This window comes from Oreochromis aureus, linkage group 6 (assembly GCF_013358895.1).
Source record: "Oreochromis aureus strain Israel breed Guangdong linkage group 6, ZZ_aureus, whole genome shotgun sequence".
NCBI lineage: Eukaryota > Metazoa > Chordata > Actinopteri > Cichliformes > Cichlidae > Oreochromis > Oreochromis aureus.
This window is the reverse complement of record NC_052947.1, coordinates 28,268,361-28,290,914: the sequence shown is the minus strand read 5'-3', so window position 1 is coordinate 28,290,914 and position 22,554 is coordinate 28,268,361. Positions and strand designations below refer to the sequence as shown.

Below are 22,554 nucleotides of genomic sequence, written 5' to 3'. Positions count from 1 at the left end.
GTGACACAAACAGTACAGATGTCAACTTATGTCAACGTGTACTTATAAGTGAAAAATTAAACTCTGTACTGTATACCACAAAAGTGGCTTGCACCATTATTTATAGGAGGATAATGATCAAAAACAGAAGCAAAGTTTGTACAAGTCTAGATACTGACCATAGTTGGGCTGACAGTAGTATGCTCCATGAAGTGCTTTACACGGGGACAAAATCTGGATAGTAGATATCCTACTTTTTCTTCCTTTTCTGACCTTACTCCTGGAACTCAACTTAGGAGTGAGCAGTGACTTTATACCAGATACCCTTTATCTATTCATACAGGCTTGGGACCCGTAGTAAGAATACGCTCGCTTGTACACTTATGGCAGATTTAGAATCACCATTTAACCTAATTAACGTAACCAAATGCATGCCTTTTGGCTGTGGGAAGTCTGAGTACCTGTACATGATTACCTGTTGTCATGTTGTGTATTCTGTTTACATAATTCTGTAGATCATTAAACATTTTGCATGTAAAATGGCAATGTTTTTTTTTTAAATAAGAAAAAGCAATTCCAGACCTCTTAATGAAGTATATGCAGTTTATTCATAACAAAATGACACTAAATACAAGTCAGAACAGTCAGGCAACCTCACATCATTCTATCTACAAATTATTTGTGTTTTTTCTGGCACCCTTAAACAAATGGTAACTTCCACATGGGTAATTGCATGTTTTCCTCATTTAGTTTCCAAAATATTGAAGTCATTCACTTGTTTTCCAGTAAGTCAAACCAGGCTCATGTTGTCACACATAATCTGAGAAACAGTCTTTGCAGTTATAATGTAATGAACAAAATATTTTTGATATTATTTGCAAACACACACGATTATGTTTGCTCAAAGTAGATCAGAGCTGCCAACACATGTAGGAAAAGTTTTTGTACCACTTATGGCAGAACACACTGGGACAGAGGTTTATTTTATATGTATAAAAATGAAGATAATCACATAATTTGAACAGTATTTAAATATTTTTCTATGTATGATATACAGACAACAGCCTGCACACCAACTTTATAAACAAAGTATTATGTTGGTTGTCTTTTCTTCTGCCTCTCTGCTTTCACTTAAAATCAGCTGACTACCTGAAACGAATGGTAATATTATATGAATACATTTATTTGTCATGATTTTACATCTTATTATTTTCCGGTGGTTTAATTATCTCTACATTTTTTTTTCACAAATCCAGACATTTTTACTGTCACACGGTTGATCATTCCAGGAGTTTTCTCTTGTATAGAAAAAGATTTCTCCACAATCTTCATCAGTTCCTTCATAACTGTTGGGCTCGTCAGTGTCCCAGAAGCTGAACACAAAAAACAGAATAAAAGACTAACCATTTTATACTGACACTGAAGTCATGGTATACTGAACAAACAACTACACACGAGGACAAGAATTTACACCTACAATTTATCTTAAAATGCAAGTTACCAACAATAATTTATTAAAGAGTCATGTAACAAAGAAAGTGTGAAACCTGATGGTAGGTGTAGTCCCATCCACCCATTTCCATGTCTGTTCTTTTTCGGCGTCAGTCAGTCCAATCCATGTCCGTTTTTTAAACTCTCTTATGAAGTTCTTATTCACAGAAAAAGAAATAAACAATAACATTAAATACATCTCAGTTTGACACTTTTGTCTTTGTGTCTCAGAAACAGATTTTCCTCCTATATACTGTACCTGTTCCTCTCTGCTGTTGATAATCACCAGGTCTGCCCCTCTCTGCAGACAGTCCTCTCTGCTGTCATTCCAGGTGTTTTTAGTAGATGAAACGTAATATAAACTGTGGTTGAAGTATATCCATCCTTGTTGGATATACCGAGCTGCAAAGGACAGTAAGACTGAACCTTCAGAATTATGCTCAAGAAAATAACAAACAGCAATGTTAATAATGATAATAATGTTTAGCGTTACACTCACCTAATTCATTCATTCTCATGTCTTGTTGTTTAGTCAAGTTTTTAATAATGGCCTCACAATCTGGTGTTGTTGTTGTATCAGAACTGTCTGTAAGAGCAAACATTTCCTTAAGTAACTACACCACCAGAGTGCCACATGAATGAACCTGATTCAAGTTAAATTAATTGCAGTTGTTCAAATTGTAACAGTAATTCTCTGTCATTTCTGTTCTTATATTATTCAGATGGTGAATTTATGGTCACATTACAGAGAAAATGTAAATTGACTCACAAAAAGCCAGTCGCAGTGAAATGTTGAGTGTAGCTTGAAGAATACACAGAAGTGCAAAGCTCAAAACAACCAGTCTGCAGAGTTTTCTTTCTGTGTGCAGGAATCAAACAGATAAGATGATTACATTTATTGTCATTATATAAGAATGTACAACAAAAATTATGGTGCACTGTAAGGATATGGACTCATGCATAATAATAATAATATAAACACCAACAGGACAATAAAAAAAAATGTATGGATCGGTAAATAAAGAGGAAGTAGAACTGATAAACATTTTACATAATAAATATCGTATACGTAAAAAAAAAACAGTCCTGGGTTTAGTGGTTTTTGAGTTCAGTGTGGTTACAGTGGTAGCGTAAGAACTGTTCAGGAATCGTTTGGCGTGACTTTTTATGCATCTGTATCTCTTACCAGATGTGTATTAGCAGACTGATAAAAGAGCATTAGCTGGTGTGCTAAACCATAAAGATTTCACAGATCACAGGTTAAAAACAGCCTCTCAGAAATGGATATTTAAAGATGAAATATTGACTGCGGTAGGGCTTGTTTAAAAGCAAGTGTACGACACATCTGTTCGACCAACACCTGGATTGTATTTAACATTTCCCTGAGCATACCTGGTGCCCAGTAATCCAGCCCTAACTATATGCTTTATCAAAAAGGAAAGTTTTAAGCCTAATCTTAAAAGTAGAGATAGTGTCTGTCTCCTGAATCCAAACTGGAAGCTGGTTCCACTGAAGAGGGACCTGAAAACTGAAGGCTCTGCATCACATTCTACTTTTAAATATTCTAGGAACAACAAGTAAGCCTGCAGTCTGAGAGTGAAGTGCTCTAATGGGGTCATATGGCACTTTTATTATTATCTGATTATTTAAGACCTTGTATGTGAGGAGAAGGATTTTGAATTAGATTCTGGATTAAACAGGGAGCCAGTGAAGGGAAGCCAATATATGAGAAATATGCTTTCTCTTTCTAGTCCCTGTCAGTACTCTTGCTGCAGCATTTAGGATCAACTGAATGTTTTTCAGGAAGTGAGTATCTGGTTGGTATGGAAGAGGATTTGGGCCACTGGGAAAAAAAAGTGGGCAGAGTACTATAACCTCAGTTTTAGCTGAATGTAGAAGAAGAAAGCCCTGATACTGAGTTCTTTAAAAGAAGAAACTATTAAATATTTTATAACTATTACATAAAATTATCAAATAATTTTAATAGTATTAGTGGTTGAAAAAATAAACTTTGAATGCAGTTTATTCCCTAATCGTTTGGTTTTCTTAAAAACTAAAATTCTCCACCTGATTCCAAGAATATCTACCAAGGTGGGCTTTTCAATGCAAACTCATTCTCAGAGGTAGAATAAAACATATGACATGGACAGACAGCATGAAGAGAGAAAGATGGATTAGATTAGATGAAACTTTATTAATCCCTCGGGTGGAGGGAAATTCAGTTTCCAGTAGCAAAGCACTGAAAGACGTTGCATGTTACTGATACAATAAGGGGAATGAGAGTAAGGATATAAGCATAAATACAACATATATACATATATACACATATATAGATACAGAATATACAAATGAAAATCTTAAATAAATAAATAAATAAATTGAATTACTTACTTCTGGTCGAAGTATCAGCTCCACTTTCACAATCCATGTCAGATTCGTGTTTAAGAACACACTTATTTTGCTGTGGTATGACAAAGGCATATAGTTAGAAAATGCAGAACTAATTTATAACCTCCTTATCTTCCTTTCTTCTGTTTTTGACAGCATCCGCAGTTTTAAGCACACAGCTTCCTGCTTTGCTGTAGTTCTGTCTTAAGTTATGGTTTGTTATTTGAGTCAGTTTTTGTCATGGTCCCTGGTTCCTCTATGCAAGTGGTTTCAAACTCATTTTAGCTCAGGGGCCACATCGAGGAAAATCTATTCCCAAGTTTAAACTTTACAAGATTATCTCGCGGGCTGGATAAAACTTTTTAAAAAAAACAAACAAAAAACCCTGTTTGTGTATGTTTGACACCCCTGCTCTATGCTGACCTGGCGTTTCTGTCTCTCCCTCTTTCGCTCTGTCCCCTGTAGGTTTGTGTTGTTTACTTTGCTTCTTCGTTTCAGGGCTGGGTCCTCCTCAGTACCTTTCTGCCCTCCTGGCGAGGCACACTTGGAAGTTGTTTTGGGATTAACTCACTCGTTTTGCAAGCACATACTGTGTTGAGGACCCAAGAAGATTAAGTGTGTGCCTGAGTACTGACCTTTGAACCCAGTCAAGCTAACATACAGCCAGGCCTCTGATTCCTCTGGTCTGTTATTAGTATCCGATTCCACCTTTTCACCAGTCTTGCTTAATGCATCATAATCCATTTGTTTCTGGTTGTAAAACATACATATTACTGTTTGGTGTAATGCTGTGTATGGCTGTTAAGTTTATATTTTACTGAAGAGTATTAAACAAACATAACCACATGTTGTATTATTTAATTGCTTTGTATGTTTTTTGTCAAAATAAAAGACTTTTTCAAGAAATTATTTATTCATAAAAAAAATAATTGATGAACAAAAAGTCAGAGCAGTCAGACATTATATTTGAAAACTAATGGCCTTTTGTGGCAGCATGAGACAGCTGTAACTGTTGCAATCTGCTGTGTGGCAGGCAGATTAGGACCCAACACAGGACTCCAAAAGCACAAAGTTAAGTGAGACCTGAGTCTGGGAACTGCCCCTGGTAGGCGGAGCTGGGTTTGTCCCTTTTATAAGCTCAGGTGTAGACAGTTAGGTATTCTCTGGAGCAAACCTGAAGCTGTGAGTGCTTGGTCCAAGCCAGGCGAGTTGGCACTTTTAACTTCTTTTATGAAAGCTTGACGTGGGCCCCCTAGCCTTCTGTTGGAACGGTAGGGAACGGTAGGTCATAGAAAATGTACCACTTGAGTTCTGGCTGTTTGGCAGAGATTTAAAGTTATTTGCACCCTTGTAGGTGGGAAACATTGCCTTACTCCGGCAGAGAAACGTGTAGTGGACTCCGATGCCACTGACCAATATTTATTAGGGTGTGACGCCAACTTGTGGACAGGTAACTAAATGTTACAGGCATGGCCCTTTAAGGGTGAAGCCTGATGGGAAATGTATTCGGGATGGGTGTAGCGGGACTGCCCTGTGTGTGAGTGAGTGAAGAGAGAGAGGAGAAGGGAAAAGTAACGGTTAGCAACAGAAGAGACGGAAAGAAAATTAGTAAAAGGAATGTAATAACTCCCTCGGCAGCCAGAGTTGTGTCGGCTGTGAGTAAATTGTTTCAGCTCACTGTACACGGTGTTCGTGCCTTGGAGAAGAAATAAAGTTCGGTGAAGCAGTTTTCCTACGCCTCCTTCGATCTTTTTACTAGCGGAGTTGACCTGTACAGCTAGTTGCCGGCTACGAGCCAGTCGTGAAACCTTCAAGTAACTGCCAGAGGTTTCCTTACTACGGTTCGGGGCCGCGGATCTGGCACGGTAACATAAACAATACAGTTGAAGCCAAGTTGGAGGGATACTCCTGCTGCGTTTTACTGTGCAGTGTAAGTCATCTCCTGCTTTCATTTACAGAGTACCTAGCTGCTGCTTTGCCAAGTGGATTTCTGGCTGCGGGCCGAGGACCCAATACATCAGTGTATTTTAATTTGTTTTTAAACTGGTGTAATTCGACAGCCAAGGGCTGAAAGCTTATTGTGACGGCTGAGGCTGTCGATTTTGTTCAGTTTATTTGTTTGATTCTTTCTGTATCAGTAGGCACCGCAGATACTGATTGCCTTTTAGGCTACGTTCACACTGCAGGTCTTAATGCTCAATTCCGATTTTTTGATCAAATCCGATTTTTTTGTCTGCTTGTTCACACTACACATAAAATGCGACATCAAACGCGCTCCAGTGTGAACGCTCAAAGCGGCCCGCATGTGGAAAAGAAGATGTCACACACAACTCGCTCTGTTTAGACCCAGAGCAAACAATATTGTTTGACTGATTGCCCTTAATATAAAGTGTTGAGTTAATTATTAGGTATGCCCTCACTGTCATTTGTTTGTGCTTTTATTTTGTAAGGATGCTTCCTGTTGTGCACGGAGTATGCGCAAGTTAATAAAACAATGGCACCCTTTCGGTGTAAGTGTTCCGGTGAAAGCCGATGCCCCACGTGTGATGATTCCTCCGTCTAGATATTAAGTATCTTCAATATTCATGCAGATTCCGCTGGAAGACCCGTCTCTGCTAACAGGTTATGGGCCCAGTAACATATTGAAGCTACGCCAGGGAAAGTTTACCACCAGAAAAGTCGCAAAGTACAGCGTGTTTGGTGAGGACTAGCATGCTAATTTAGCACCATGAGTAAGCGTGCTGGTGAACCCAGTAGCCGATGGGCAAGGTTGGTTTTTGACGGAGATGAGAAGAAGTATGAACTGTGGGAGACAAAATTTTTGGGACATCTTCGATTACAAGGTCTAAAAGAGACAATATTGAAAAGTGATGACGAAGATGAGGACGACGAAGATAAGAATGCCCAGGCCTATGCAGAGTTAATACAGTTCCTGGATGATAAGAGTTTGTCGCTCGTGATGAGAGAAGCTGCCGATGATGGACGCGAGGCACTGAAAATTTTAAGAGACTATTATGCGGGAAAAGGTAAACCAAGAATTATCAGCCTTTATACTGAACTGACTTCTCTGAAGAAAGCAAGCAGTGAGAGCGTCACAGAGTACATCATACGCGCAGAGACATTTATTACAGCCCTGAGAAATGCGGGAGAGACACTTAGTGATGGTCTGCTCGTAGCGATGGTGTTAAAAGGTTTACCAGAAGCTTTTAAACCTTTTTCTGTCCACATAACGCAAAGTGAATCAGAAATCAAGTTTGCGGAATTTAAAACAAAGCTCCGCAGCTATGAGGACACTGAGAAAATGCGCTTAGTGGAGCAAGAGGATAACATCATGAAGGCGAGAGTGCAACCTAGCGCAAGACCCGCAGCAGTGGCTAGTGACCACAGGAGAGACATGTCAGACATAGTCTGTTTTAAGTGTGGCCAGCGGGGACACAAGGCCAGAGCATGCCGCTACAAACAGTGGTGCAGTCACTGTAGGAGCAACACCCATCGAGAGTCGACTTGCAGGAGACGACAACGGAATGATGAAGCGCGCACAGCCTCGGAGGAGGGCGGCAACGCAGAGCGCGACGACACCTATGTCTTCCGGATGAATGATGACTACGCAGAACCTCAACAGCGACAGGACATCAGGACCAAAGGCCTGATGGTGGATACTGGCGCAACATCACACATCCTGAATGATAAAACAGCGTTCAAGAAATTTAATGATGACTTCCAGCCGGGAACACACTGTGTGGAATTAGCTGATGGCACCAGGTGTAAAGGAGTGGCTGAAGGCAGAGGAGATGCAGAGGTGTGTTTGATTGACAGCAGAGGGAGACAGTGTAAAGCAACACTGAAAGACGCTCTGTACATTCCCTCATTTCCACAGAATATCTTTTCTGTGAGAGCGGCCACCGCGAATGGAGCTACTATCATCTTTAAGAAAGGAAGGGACGTTCTTCAACACAGAGATGGTACAAAGTTCTACATCCATGAGCACAACAGACTTTATTACCTTGAAACTGTAAGTGAGTATGGTGATAAGTGTAATAATTGTTTTGATGTGCAGACATGGCACGAAATTTTGGGACATTGCAATCATAGTGACATTCTGAAGTTACAAAATGTGGTTGAAGGTATGAAAATCAAGGGGAAAACAGACAACCAAAGTTTGAACTGTGATGTGTGTATTCAGGGAAAATTTGTCCAGACTAGGAATAGAAACCCTGACAGAAGAGCCGAGAAACCTCTCGAGCTGGTACATACGGATCTAGCAGGGCCAATAGATCCAGAGTCACGAGATGGACACAGATATGCATTATTGTTTACCGATGACTTTTCCGGTGCAGTATTTGTATATTTTCTCAAAAACAAAAGTGAAACAATGCAAGCAACTGAAATCTTTTTGGCCGATACAGCCCCACACGGGAAGGTAAAGTGTATCAGGTCAGACAATGGCACAGAGTTCATGGCAAAGAGTTACCAGGCATTGTTAAACAAACATGGAATAAGACATGAAACTTCAGCCCCATATTCCCCTCACCAGAATGGTACTGCAGAACGTGGCTGGAGAACACTTTTTGATATGGGAAGGTGCATGCTTATTGAGAGTGCCGTACCAAAGGAACTATGGACGTATGCAGTTCAAACAGCGGCTATTGTGAGAAACAGGTGTTTTAATAACCGGACAGGACAGACACCTTACTTTTTGCTGACTGGGCGAAAGCCCAATCTATCCAGGATGCGAAAGTTTGGGTGTGAGTGTTATGCTTACAAGCAACACAAGGGTAAGCTGGATTCTAGGTGTACAAAAGGGATTTTTGTAGGCTACGACAAAAACAGTCCAGCATACAAGGTTTATTTCCCAGACAGCGCTAAAGTGCAAAAGTTTAGGCTGGTTAAGTTTGTAACCAAACACAATGAGGAAAAGCAAACACAAACTGACACGACATCTGAGGATGAGGACATACTGGTAAGAGAGAGACCAAACATGAACAGGGAAAGCCCCAGTACCAGTTCACAGAAACCAGGTACTGACAACCAACCAGAAGTGAACAGTCAGACGCTACTTAGTGATGAGACTGAAAACTCCAGAAGGTATCCTTCTAGAACAAGAAAGAAACCAGATTATCTAAATGAATATGAGTCAGGAGAAGGCATTGATGATCAAGTGCTGACTAACATAGACTACTGTTATAGACTGATAAGTAACTCACCCGTGACATTCAGTGAAGCTGTAAAATCACCCAACTCTAAAGAGTGGAAAGCAGCTATGGATGAGGAAATACAATCCTTAAAAGAGAACAATACCTTTACCCTAACAAGCTTACCTGAGGGAAAGGAAGCAGTGGGGGGTAGATGGGTATATGTGAAGAAAAACAGTGGTGATGGATCAGAAAAATATAAAGCACGGTACGTAGCTAAAGGTTACAGCCAGTGTTTTGGGATAGACTATGATGAAACTTTTTCTCCGACTGCTAACCTGACAAGCATAAGAGTATTGATGCAGTGTGCGATGCAAGAAAACCTGATTTTGCATCAGATGGATGTAAAAACCGCATACTTACATGCACCAATAGACTTTGAAGTTTATGTTGAGCAGCCGGAAGGCTATGAAGTAAAAGGAAAAACAGATGAGAAACTGGTCTACAAGCTGAAAAAGTCACTTTATGGACTCAAACAGTCGGGCCGAAACTGGAACAGGACATTACATGACTATTTGATAGAGAACGGTTTCATGCAGAGTCCTGTAGATCATTGTGTTTACACAAGGAAAACAAGAAAAGACAAAGTGATCATGATCATATGGGTTGATGATATTATTATTGCAGCCAGTGATGAAAGTGTTTTGAAAACTGTGAAGGGAATGCTAACTGCAAGGTTCAAAATGAAAGATATGGGGAAACTCAAACATTTTCTTGGTATTGATTTTGAGCAAACCAAAGACTGTGTAAAAATGTCACAAGAGAGATATGTAGAAAACATACTGGAAAGATTTCAAATGCAAGACTGTAAACCAAGGTCAACTCCTTGTGAACAAAAGTTGAACTACAATGATGATGCTGAGAAAATGAACAATGTCAGAATGTACAGAGAGGCAGTAGGTAGCCTTATTTACTTGACCTCTTGCACACGACCAGATTTATGTTTTGTTGTAAGTAAGCTGTCACAGCACTTCAAAGAACCAACTGTGGAACATTGGACTACTGTGAAACATGTTCTAAGGTATTTGAAACAATCAAAGGACAAGACATTGTGTTACAGGAAAAGTGACAAAGACTTGAGAGTACAAGGTCACAGTGACTCAGATTGGGCTGCCGATGTGACCGACAGGAGAAGTACTACAGGTTACTGCATAAGCCTGAATGAAGAAGGTACTTTGGTGTCATGGCGAACGAAGAAGCAGCCAACTGTTGCCTTGTCAACTTGTGAAGCAGAGTACATAGCTTTGGCAGCAACAACACAAGAATGTTTGTACTTGACACAACTGTTGCAAAGCATTTATGAGCATCAAAAGGGACCACCAAAGATTTTTGAGGACAATCAAGGGACTATCGCATTGGCAAAGAATCCTGTTAACAGACAGAGGTGTAAGCATATCGATATCAAGTATCACTTTGTAAGATCAACAGTTAATGCTGGAAATTTGATGTTGGAATATTGTTCGACAGGTCTGATGGTGGCTGATGTTATGACAAAGCCAGCAACAAAGGGGAAGTTGTTGAAGTTTGAGAAATATATGTTTGGAGTGTAAACAGATAGTAAAGGAAAACTGTTTCTGTTGGAATGTATGTAAAACTGACGTGAGTGCAAGTGGGGGTGTTGAGTTAATTATTAGGTATGCCCTCACTGTCATTTGTTTGTGCTTTTATTTTGTAAGGATGCTTCCTGTTGTGCACGGAGTATGCGCAAGTTAATAAAACAATGGCACCCTTTCGGTGTAAGTGTTCCGGTGAAAGCCGATGCCCCACGTGTGATGATTCCTCCGTCTAGATATTAAGTATCTTCAATATTCATGCAGATTCCGCTGGAAGACCCGTCTCTGCTAACATAAAGACTTCGGACTTTATGTTTCCAAATTTTTGCTTTAAGTTATTTTGTTATTTACATAATAATGCAAATAACCTAATAATGATCCTTTTTGCTGTTTTAGAGGAGCGGTGCTTCAAAGGATAGTTGCAGATTTCTGTCAGAATCTACAGAAAATACAGTAAAAATAAAATGTTCACATTTCTCCAACGTGGTCTTCCTAACAGTTTCACCGAATGGCAAGAAATCGTTCGCGATGTCCTATCGGGCGCTTCTCCGGCGCTGATAATTGGCGTCTGTCTTGTGTCAGTGACGTAAAAGACGGATTTAATGCGACTTGACCGTTCACACAGCAGTCGCTTTCTAAAACATCGGATATGTATCGGATTCAGGACCAGATACGAAAGTGACCCAGATCGGATTTGAAATTATCGGATTTGTGCCGTTCACACTGTCATACCATGATCGGATATGGGTCGCATAGGGTCAAAAAAATCGGATTTGATGCGCTTTCGCCTGCAGTGTGAACGAAGCCTTAGAGTGGTTTACCTTCTTTAAAAAATCTATATAAATATATACTGTTGCAGACAGTGAGGGCGCTGCGTGGAAAGCCAACCCTTTTTTTTTTCTTGCCGCTTTTTGTATGCACTGCGGTGAGCCTGAGTGAAGACGGCACTGAAGATTCGCCTTTTTGTGCTTAGAAACATACAATCATTTATGCTTAGAAATATATAATCATTTGTATGCTGATAAAAATCATATCCTTATTAGGTCTGATAAGATTCTGTGTGCACTTGTGTACCATGAGATGAGAGGAAGCAGTCTCGACGTTATAATTTCCATTATAGCTTTAGAAACCAGACTGTTCTGTTTTCTTTAAAGAGTTCACACCTTTAAATGTGCATTTGAGATATGACGTATTGCAAGTTCCTGTTTTTAAAGTTTAGCAAGACGCTTGCTTCTGCTTTTCTGCATACCTCATACACACAGTTTAAGTTCATTGAAAGATTGTATGTCTTTGTATAGTATGGCTGGAAACACGCGCGCGCGCACACACACACACACACACACCCACACACACAGAATACAGACACTGATGTTGTTCAGATATGCCTGCTTAAGAATGTCATGTGTATTTGTAATTGCATATTCATGAATGATTACTTGCTGACAATAAAAAGGGCTTCAGTGAAGGAATCAGTTGGAGTTGCTTGGACAGTCGAGTCGCAGCACTGCTCTCCAACGCTCCCCTTGCAAGTGAAAAGTACACTAGTGTCTGTGTGGTTGCTTTCAGTAACAGCTTCTGTTTACCAGCAGGGTTGACCTAAACCCAACATAGTGTTTTGCCCATTTGGGGTTCTGTGTGTGTTGCCGTCTCTTTTAACGTGTGTTATATGTTGATTTGTTTTTAACAGGTTCCCCGCAGTCTCACGGGCAATCATACAATATTTATCGTTTTTACCGGATTTAATAAAGTAACGTTTTTATTTGTTTGTAGGTGCTGCTGTTACATGTTTACTTTTATTTTGTATTAACATTAAAACCATTTTAACTGACTGTGTGCCTAAGGCTCTGTCCTATTGTAATAGGTACCTACCACGGGTCACATTAAATCCAAAAACAAGTTTATTGCTGAGCTCTCCCAAAAACAGAATATACAAGAAAACTGGAATAGGTTTAAACCGGGAACTACTCACCTCAGGAAACACAGACAATGTGAGCACACGGCTACATGGATGGATACAACAGAGGGAGACACAGACAATTGCTTTGTCCGAATTCAGGGGAAGGGTGCTCCGAAGGACACTACCTACCTACGTGACGTGGGTAGGTAGTGTCCTTCGACGTTGGGTAGTCAGGAAGTGAGCGGCTGTGGACATTTTTTTTTTTTTTTTTTTTTAATAGAAACTTTATTGAACAAACATTGAGTATACAACATAACAGGTGGGCTGTGGACAGCCTTCTACCCTTCGTTCAAGTCCGCCCTTACTTCCGTGTTTTCCCTGTTGCTAGCATCACAGCGCGAAAACTTTAAAATGGACCCAGAAATGTTGCTCCATTTTCTTGTACATTTTTAATTCTCGAGTAGCTAGAAAAACCTTATTGTCGTCGCCCGCATGTTTTGTACCTTAGGCCCATCAGAGACAATCATATCCAGGTAAAATAATTTCCTTTAATCTACACGCACTTAGGAATTACTTAGCTAATTACATGGTTAATTGAATTATTGCCGGTGTGCCAAAAAGTGTTCGCCTGCCAAAAAACTGATTGCCAATGTTTCCGTGTGTAATATCTTCATGTATGTTGGTAAATAGACTTCGGTGAACATGGTTTACTAAGGGGTTATATATATGTATGTATATGTATAATTTAAAAATTACCTGTTTTTCATTATAACTCTGGTTATAATGTAGGTACAGTTGATATGTTTGTTGCACTGTCTGCTGTCCTCTTGACCAGATTACTCTTAAAAAATAAATTTCTAATGTCAACAAGATGTTTTTTGAACTGGATAAATAAAGGATATATAAAAGTCAGTGCCAAAAACTGATTGTAGCTTCTACCTTGTTACAGGAATGTCGCTTGTGGCTCAAGATGACTTGATATCATTAATGAGGGACACATTTGACATATGTTTTACTGTATTATAGACCAACAAGTTATTTATAGCAGTTTAAATATGAGCAATCAGTTTTGGGCAAAAACCGGAAATCAGTTTTTAGCAGACGATCATTTTTTGGCACAACACCGGTCATTCGTACACATGTACTGTATTATATAAAATATATAAACTAAATGTCTTTGAAACTTATAGAATCTAATCTTTTGGTTTCTTTTTTTACATAGCACTTTATCAAACTGTTGTCTGCAACAGAGTTACAAGTATTATACTAGTAGTAATATAGCATCCACCATCTCCTGCTTGCATATTTCTGAAAACATCTTAGTGGTGTGGCAGTCGTCGATTGAGCCAGCCCTGCAAACCCTGTGGATGGACGATGCAGTGGACAGTGGGAGGAAGCATCCTAAAGCTCTTTGCAGTCCACCCTGTGTGATTCCCCACTCACCGACCATAAAAGACAAACTGCAGGTCTCAGTTGCAGCACCCCATCAATTTCTGATCTTGCTCGGGCAGATTCAGCAATACTGCCAGAGACTTCTCTACCTAAACTGATGCATTCACTTGAACAATATGGCCAATTATCCGGGTACAAAATTAATATAGGTAAAACCCAACTACTCTCATATAATTATAGCCCACCAGAAGAAATAAAAAGTAGTTATCCTCTGGCATGGCAAACAGAGTCTTTTAAATATCTAGGTATCAATCTATCAAAAGATCTTACAAAATTATTCGAACAGAATTATTTACCTATATATAAAAAAATAAAGGATGACATAGCAAGATGGAATTTAATTCCTTTTTTTAACCTTAGCTCAAGAATTGACTCTATTAAAATGAATATATTGCCAAGATTCTTATATTTATTTCAAACCCTACCAATTGAGATTAACCAAAATCAGTTTAACGAGTGGGACAAAATGCTATCTAGGTATATATGGCAAGGTAAAAGACCAAGGGTCCGCCTCAAAACTCTACAGTTGATTAAGCAAAAGGGAGGATGGGGCTTGCCTTATCTCAGATATTATTATTTTGCAGCGCAGATGAGAGCAGTGATATGCTGGTGTAACCCGTCATACACTGCCCAATGGAAAAACTTTGAGGAAAAAATGTTGCCTATTCCCATTCAGGCAATTGTAGCCGATAATAATTTACAAACCTACATAAATAATATGGATAACCCATGGGTGAAACGGACCCTTAAAACATGGAAAACTATCATAAAGGAACATAAACTAGAGGCCAATATTATAGCTCTTAAATGGTGTGCTTATGACTCAGAGTTTATACCTAATAAATTGGATTCTAGATTCAAGGATTGGATAGTTAAGGGTATAACAAACCTATGTAGTATAATGAAAGATGGAAAATTGCTCAGTTTTGAAACGCTTAAAAAGACATATTTACTAGAAAAACAAGATTTCTATCGATATCTACAGCTACGGCATTATGTTGATACGAAGACGAAAAATACAACAAAGATAGACACACGTTTGATTGATTTGTTTATAAAAAGCTATAATTCAGAAACTATTGATAGAATTGTTTCATGTCTGTATAAGGGTCTTTTGGATTTGACATTATATTCAACTTCATATATTAAAATAAAATGGGAGAAGGAAGGAGGGATAAATATATCTGAGGAAGAATGGACAGCAATATGGAAGCATCAATGGATGTGTACAAGCTCCCAAAAATGGAGGGAATTCGGCTGGAAGAGCCTAATTAGGTATTTTATAACACCCTCCCAGAAGTCTCACTATGATAATAACCCCCCTGTATGCTGGAGAAACTGTGGAAATCAAAGTGCAAATCACTACCATATATTTTGGGACTGCCCTGTTTTGAGGGACTATTGGAGAGAAATACATAACGTTTTACAGTATATCTTTAAATGTGAAATACCTTTTGAGAGTAAGACTATGTTTTTTGGATATGTACCCCAGCAATGGCCGAAAAGTGATAATTATTTAGTAAATATTTTGCTAGTGGCCTGTAAAAAGGGTATTACCAGAAAATGGTTATCACCGGAGAGCCCAACTATAAATATATGGATGGATATCACAATGGATATCTATAAAATGGAAAGGATAACAGCTTCTGTTAATCATAAACTGGATAAATTTATATTATACTGGGAAAACTGGGTCAAATATGTCATGCCTCATAGGCCAGACTTTATTTTTACAAACCAGTAGTTATGATGTATGAGAGTATGCAAGAGTAAGATCACCCCCTATCAGTACATAGTTTTTTTTTTTTGTTTGTTTGTTTGTTTGTTTTGTTTTTTTTCTTTTCTTTTTTTTTTTTTTTTTTTTAATTATTAATTTGTCTGTTTGTTTCAACTGTTGTTATGGCTGTAAGCTCTTTTTTTCTTTTTCTTCTCATAACCTGGATATAAACTAAAATACTATCTCAGCAATAAGGGCAGACAACAGATGCAAGAAGTATTCCCATGTGATGTATATGCTGTGAATGTCTGTTTCTGAATGTCAATGGAAAAATAAAAAATTATAAAAAAAAAAAAAAAAATACTGCCAGAGACTTCCTGTAATCTATTACAGTTGTTAAAGAAACCGTCCAGGAACAGGTCACTCAGGTTAACCCTGTGTGAACAACTGTAAATATTGTTTTTTCATCTCTACATATTGTTGGTTTATTTGAAATATTCTTGTTTAATGGTTATTGTTATTTACGTTATTGCTATCAAATAAATATCCATGTAATATTGTTCAAAGTTAGCGTTATGTTCATACATGTTAACAATGCCTGTAAATCAAATTGAGTTCAGTGACAATTACTGTTTGTTTTAATCAATTTATTAATAACATAAACAGTCTGTCCATCCTCTCCCTGCTCTCCTGCGCTGTCCTCTCCTCAGCCTCTCTTTGCTGCCTCATGTCCTCTCTGATGAGGTCTAGCAGCTCATCAGCCCTGTCTCGTCTCCTGTTCCTCCCTGTTGTGGATGGCTCACCCACTGCTGCGCTTGGCCCTGGAGTGTCCTCAGGGAGAGGAAATTTGGAAAGGAGGCCTAATGGAAGGCATCTGTCCTATCACCTCATCCATGAGGGAAAGGGCGTAGATTTGGTTTTGGCATTGGTGGGGACGGATGATTCAACCACCAAACCCTGCCCTGTTTCTCTTTTTTTCCTGTTTGTCTTTGCTTCTTGATAAAAAAGGAGAAATATACTTGCCTACATATGCTATTCTACATGCTTTTAAACCATTTAAAATTACAATTCATAGTTTTGTATGTGAATTATATAATGTTAAATTACTTAAGTATTTTAGACTTTAGTTTACTTCAGCCATATTCCATATAAATCAGGTATCACACAAAAATAAAAATAGAGTCATGACAATAAAAGAATATGACTTTAAGGACTTAACAACATTACTTCAATTATAGTACACCAACATCTCTGATACATTAGCACTAAGGGATCACTGAATGACCTGGTGGTTTTTGTCCATAAAACTACTCATCTAAGATTACCACAAAGTAAAACATCTCTCAGCAAAAGTATGCAACATTTTAGGCACAGTATTTCCCCTATCAACTCAGTGAGCTGGGATTTTTTATTTTAAACATGAACTACTGTTACAGCAACAGACATAGACTACTGGTATCCCACACAACTCAATGTCCACTATGTGAAGGAGCCAAACACATGCCTTCTCCTCTCGTTAACTGAGACAAACTGCTGGGATATTTGTTTTACATCTATACAGTCCAGTCTCTCCTGGTGGACATGGTACAGCCTCTGTAAACTAATATCCTGGCTTGCTCGAGGCTGCCATTTTCTCTGACAGTTTCAATCAAAATTAGAAATGCTACTCTGAGACTGAGATAACTAATAGTGCTTCCGGCTGTGCAGTTAGTTTCCAAAACACGTTATTTATGGTTACATACAATTTTAGACTGATGTGGGCCAAAGCCTAGCATAGCCTGTAACGGTATTATGACGGACACATTGTATGAGAGAACTTGACTTTAAGTGACTTACAGGTTTATTTGAAAAATACTTTCTTATATCCAGGTTCTTCCTTTTTGCTGCCATCCTCCTCTCCTCCTCGCAGCACAGGCTTGCCGCTGCTAAAACTAAACAGAGCTCCCTGAAGGGCACAGCCAATCACATTGGCCACATTTGTCACATGAGGTAGGACTCCAGTAGAGAACGTAATTTAACTCTTTCTGCTCCGCTGGGTGAATGAGACGTTGACAGCTCGTTCTTTTCTTTCCATCGGGTTTGTTTTTCTTTACTCGAAATCAAATTATTGGTGGGGACATGTCCCTTCTGTCCATGCCAAATCTATGCCCTTGCATGAGGGCAAACCAGGGCCAAGTAGCAGCAGTGGGCTTCCCACTCACTCCCTCTCCTGAGCCTCGATACTTGCAATCCTAAAGGCAGAGGTAATAAAAAATGACAGTGGACAAATAAAAACAACACAACAACTCTTGGTAATTGCACATTTATTAACTCTGTTCTTAAGAATTATTGTCTTGATAACACACATACGTACTTTGTAGTTTTTTAAAGTTATCCCATGTCTTCTGGCCTGCAAGGGGGTGACTTTCACCTGCAGGCCCATCTTCTTTAATATTGTCCTGATCACACACAACAAATAAGAGCAGAAAGGAAACCATGGCAACTATGTTAATCCCTAAATCCAACAGTTTTCACAGCAGAACACAAGAGGGATACGGTCTGGACATCACAGGTTCTGTACAGCAGTGGTCCCGGAGTTGTTTGGTACCGGGCCGCGAGAGTTGAGGCTCTGGTGTGAAATTTATGGTTTTCAGGGTATCGTTCCCTGGGTCTTTTCCCGTGTTGTAGTTGTGTGTCTTATTTTGAAAGAAATATTTACACGCTACCATAGCGACCAGGGCGCTTTAAGGGGCAGAGAGGAAGATGTTACTTTCAATGTTGGCGCATTTTCAGGAGGACGCTGCTAATAAAGTTACACAATGACACAGTTAATTTGCATTTATTAATATAATTTCAAAATACCACAGTTGTTGTCTTGGTCATATCATTTTATTTTGTTGTATTTTTCTGCGACACCTTAAAGGCCGGTTCGTGTCTGACATAAACCTGTCTGTGGTGGAAAAAAGGTTGGGGACCACTGCTGTACAGCATGAGGGTTAATAAAACCATACTCATATGAATATCATGTGTAAATTGATATATTCTTGTACCTCCATGCCACAGTGGCCCAATTCTTCGCCCCAGTGAAGAGGTGATCATTTTCTCCCCATTTTAATAAAATTACACATTTGGTCTTTGATCCCCACAACATATCACCATAATGATTAATTTGAAAAAAACAAAATTAGCTGTATGTAAGCGGCAATACATGACAAACTGCGGGACCCACCATACAAGCTAGTTTAGGGTTATTTAAATTAAAAACAAACAAACAAACAAAAAAACATGTCTATGCAGATGCCCATAGCTTAACAACACAACCACTATAACAATTTAACTTTTGTACAACCAGATTTTCATATACTTACATTTGAAAGTGTTTTCCTCTCCCGCTTTGACCACCATCGTTATCTGAAAAAAAATCTCCTGTATAATAAATCCTGGGATATGGTAGAGCTGGGCGATAGAACGATAACGATATGTATTGCGAAATAACTTTTTCTCGATAGAAAAATTAAACTATTGCGATAGACCTCATCTGTCTTGTCCTCTTAAAAAAAAAAAAAAAAGAACAGCCAATCCAAATTAAGTAGCGCAGAGCCGAACCAATCACAGCCACAGCGTCATGTCACGTGACTTGTTACGTACAGCACAAGTGTCAAGGCGCACATGTGTATTTGTTTGGGAAGCAGCTAGCTGGGCTGCCCAGGTAATGAAGGAAGTGAGTGTGTCGACTAGAGAAAAATCAACCGAGAGTGTGAGCGAAGGTTACCGAAGAAAAAAACAATGATGGTTCCAATGCCGGAGAGCTTGTCGAACAGAAGGGCCATAGAAGTTCCGTAGTGTGAAGGTATTTCGGCTATTTCAAGTCTGACAAAAAACAGAGTAGCGCGCGCTGTAAATTGTGCCGAAAGCAAGTCTGGAAAGACAATAAAGGGGTGCATGCTCAATCGCTGACTGAAAGCGCTAATTTGTCATTCGGCTTTTGTCAGACTAAAGTAACCGTTAAAACTGTTTGAAAAGCTAAGCTATACAACAAGGAGAGATTGAGAATTTCCTTTTAGTTCTCAGTTTATTTGATATTGACAGAAATTAGTCAATTTTGTCTGTTCTTCTGTAAAACAAACTAAGATTTATTTTTAGAATTAAAATTTTGTTTCTAAGTGGAATTGACAATTTAGCAGTCTGTTTTGTTTGTTTTATTTTGAAACTTAAACACTTTAGCGGCTGGGTTTTGTGTAGTTTGCAATATTTGCCTTTATTTATCTTCTTGGCTCTCAGCGAAGGCGGTCGCACTTTTCCTCCTCTCCTCCTTTCCCCTATCTTCCCTGCTTAGCTGCTTATGTCCTTGTCTTGTCTCGTGTCCTTTCTTTCACTCCCTGGAACACTCTCTCACAGTCTGTGTCTAAAAAACCTAAAGAGAACTATGGATTTGATCAACTGGTCTCTGAATGCTATTGACACCCTCTTCTCAACGAGAAGTCTGGGCTTGGGAGAGCCCGAGTGTCCTGGAGGGACCTTCCCTGCCGGATACACGATGGACGGGTGGCAGACATGGAGGATCGTGTGCCTGGCGGGACTGTCGATCGAGGACGCTGAAGATATCTACCTATTCGGAACCATGATAGCAGGGTTCTTGCTGATCGGAGCTGGCCTGGCCCTGGCTTATCAGAGAATTAAGAAAGCGGAACCGGCTGTCCAAACCGCCACAAAGCTGCCTGCTGAGATTGAATTGACGGGACGAGGTGCGGGTTTTGAGAAAGGGCTCACAGACAGGGACATGGTCAAGAGCTTGGAGGCAATTGCGGCTGCAGTGAATACTCAGAATAACATCTCTGAGCGGATATTGGGACACATCAGGGAAGAATCCGCTCAAATCAACAACTATGGGCGGAAGTTGGAATACATCACGGATCAGCTGGCTGTGGTCGCAAGGTCTCAGAATCTGCTCTGTGAGCAAAAGAGTGACAAGATCTCGGATTCGAAGGTAAATAACATCATGGAAAAACTCGCAGCTCTCCAACGGATGATGGAGGGACCAGCGTCGGAGTGCTAAAAAGAAACAGCTCGAAATTCTCATGAGTTGTTGGAAGACAATTGCTATCATAATGTGGCTACCCCTCCGGCGCCAGCTGCGGGCTCAAGGCTGGAGCCGACCAAAACAATCCCTGATAACGACTATGTTGAGACTGTTCTTTCCCATCCCATGCAAGGCCACCTGGGTTGGCTGGTAGACTGTTTACTTAGCCTGGCAGGGCGAAGGACACTGTCTCCGCTGAACTATGGACACACACACACACACACATACACTGATATGCACACACTGATCCCCCCTCCCTTTCCAAACGCCTTCGATGCTTCCCTCCCCCATGATGTGGACACCGGGTCAGCTGGCGGCGCAGTCGAAAGGTTGCAGCAGTCCCAGATCAGATGTGCACACTGTGTTTATTGTGTCATGATATCCCCCTACCCTACCCTGTGGCTTGTTGTGTCTTTCATAATGTTGTACTGTGGTTATTCATGTGCTTTTTTGTGCAGAGGAGTTTTTTTTGTTTCCTGCTCCCGTGCTGTCCTGCCATGGAAGCACAGCATGAGAGGAGGTCTCTTTTTTTCCTCTTGTACCGTCCCTTTGTTGTGTACATTTCAGTGTTCTTTTCTGCAACGCTACCGATCTCCGACTTGTAACCCCATGTGATGTCTGTGTAATGTGTGTAAGGTCAGGGGGGGTCCCATCTCACTGCAGGGCAACCTGTTCGTGACAAATAAAGCTGATTCTGATTCTGATTCTGAAACTGAAGTCTCATGTTCCTTAAGTACATCTACCCTGTTGAACTTATTATGGGAAATAAATATTTAAATTAAAACAACCTGCTAATTATTTCACATTTTACTTGTGAGCAACGGCACATTTAAATCTTACAAATGTAGTTATTTGGCTTATATCGTGATATATATCGTTATCGCCTGAAATGAAAAAAACATATCGTGATATGAAAAAATCTTATATCGCCCAGCTCTAGGATATGGTAGGACATGAAGGATACATAGGACCCATCCTTAAAATTTGGGGAAAAGCAGGATGCATTTGTCGCCACATTTTGAGTACTCTTTAAATTCGGACAGCCTTCGTCGCTTCGCTGTGACATCATTGCCTCCAAATATGGCATTTGAAGCATCCTTTCCCTTGAATTTGGACACAGCCATCCTTCAAATTCGGGGAAAAGTAAGATGCATTTGTCGCCACATTTGAAGGACTCTTTGAATTCGGACAGCCTATGTCGCATCGCTGTGACGTCATTGTCTCCAAATACGTCCTTCAGAGCATCCTTCCCCTGAATTCGGACACAGCTAATATATACACAAAAGAAAATCAGGGCAGAGAGGCAGCACCTGGGGAACACGGCTGAATGTGATCTAACTGACGAGATGGCAGAAACAAGAACAAGAAGCACACAGGACAAGAGACTGTCAAAGTAAAGCAGGAAGTCACACATAATGACAAACAAAGACACACGGGCTTTACATGGGGACTGGATTGAAAAACATGAACAAGACAGACTAAACATGTGACATGGAACACAGGGGAGGCATGATAACAGTAACCAAAAGCCAAGATAATAAAACCAAGACCAGAAGAAAGTACAAATAAGGAGCATAGCAGAATATCATGACTATAAGAAACAAAACCTAGAACACAGACTTAATAAAATAATAACAAAGGCCTGAAAGACAAAAAATAAAAAAAATAGAACTATAATATAAGGATAACAAACTAGAAAACTCTCCAAAAGTTGAATCTGTTCATCTGAACGTAGCGTTTTGTGGGAGAAACGTTTCGTCACTCATCCAAGTGACTTCTTCAGTCTCAGCTGAGACTGGGTTGTTTACAGTTACTGTCATGGTCCA

The 22,554-nt window shown here is 39.7% G+C and overlaps 1 protein-coding gene across 1 annotated transcript; it reads right to left on the bottom strand.

Annotated features, from left to right (window-relative positions):
* Window positions 1-587: 587 nt before the first annotated feature.
* LOC116310074 (CD209 antigen-like protein A) lies at window positions 588-4,293 on the bottom strand. Its single transcript, XM_039613176.1, has 7 exons — window positions 4,282-4,293; window positions 3,862-3,931; window positions 2,240-2,329; window positions 1,970-2,056; window positions 1,730-1,872; window positions 1,527-1,627; window positions 588-1,352 (listed from the first exon to the last, which is right to left on the bottom strand). Exons 2-7 carry the CDS (start codon window positions 3,896-3,898, stop codon window positions 1,211-1,213), a joined length of 600 nt encoding a protein of 199 aa, XP_039469110.1. The 5' UTR covers window positions 3,899-3,931; window positions 4,282-4,293; the 3' UTR covers window positions 588-1,210.
* Between the last annotated feature and the right edge of the window lie 18,261 nt (window positions 4,294-22,554).

Excerpts from the sequence above, each read along its gene's own strand:
- LOC116310074 (XM_039613176.1), bottom strand. The coding sequence starts at position 3,898 with ATGGATTGTGAAAGTGGAGCTGATACTTCGACCAGAA. Across the intron at positions 1,873-1,969 it reads CATGAGAATGAATGAATTAG|CTCGGTATATCCAACAAGGA; the intron begins GTGAGTGTAACG and ends TGTCCTTTGCAG. Across the intron at positions 1,353-1,526 it reads GGGACTACACCTACCATCAG|CTTCTGGGACACTGACGAGC; the intron begins GTTTCACACTTT and ends TTTTGTGTTCAG.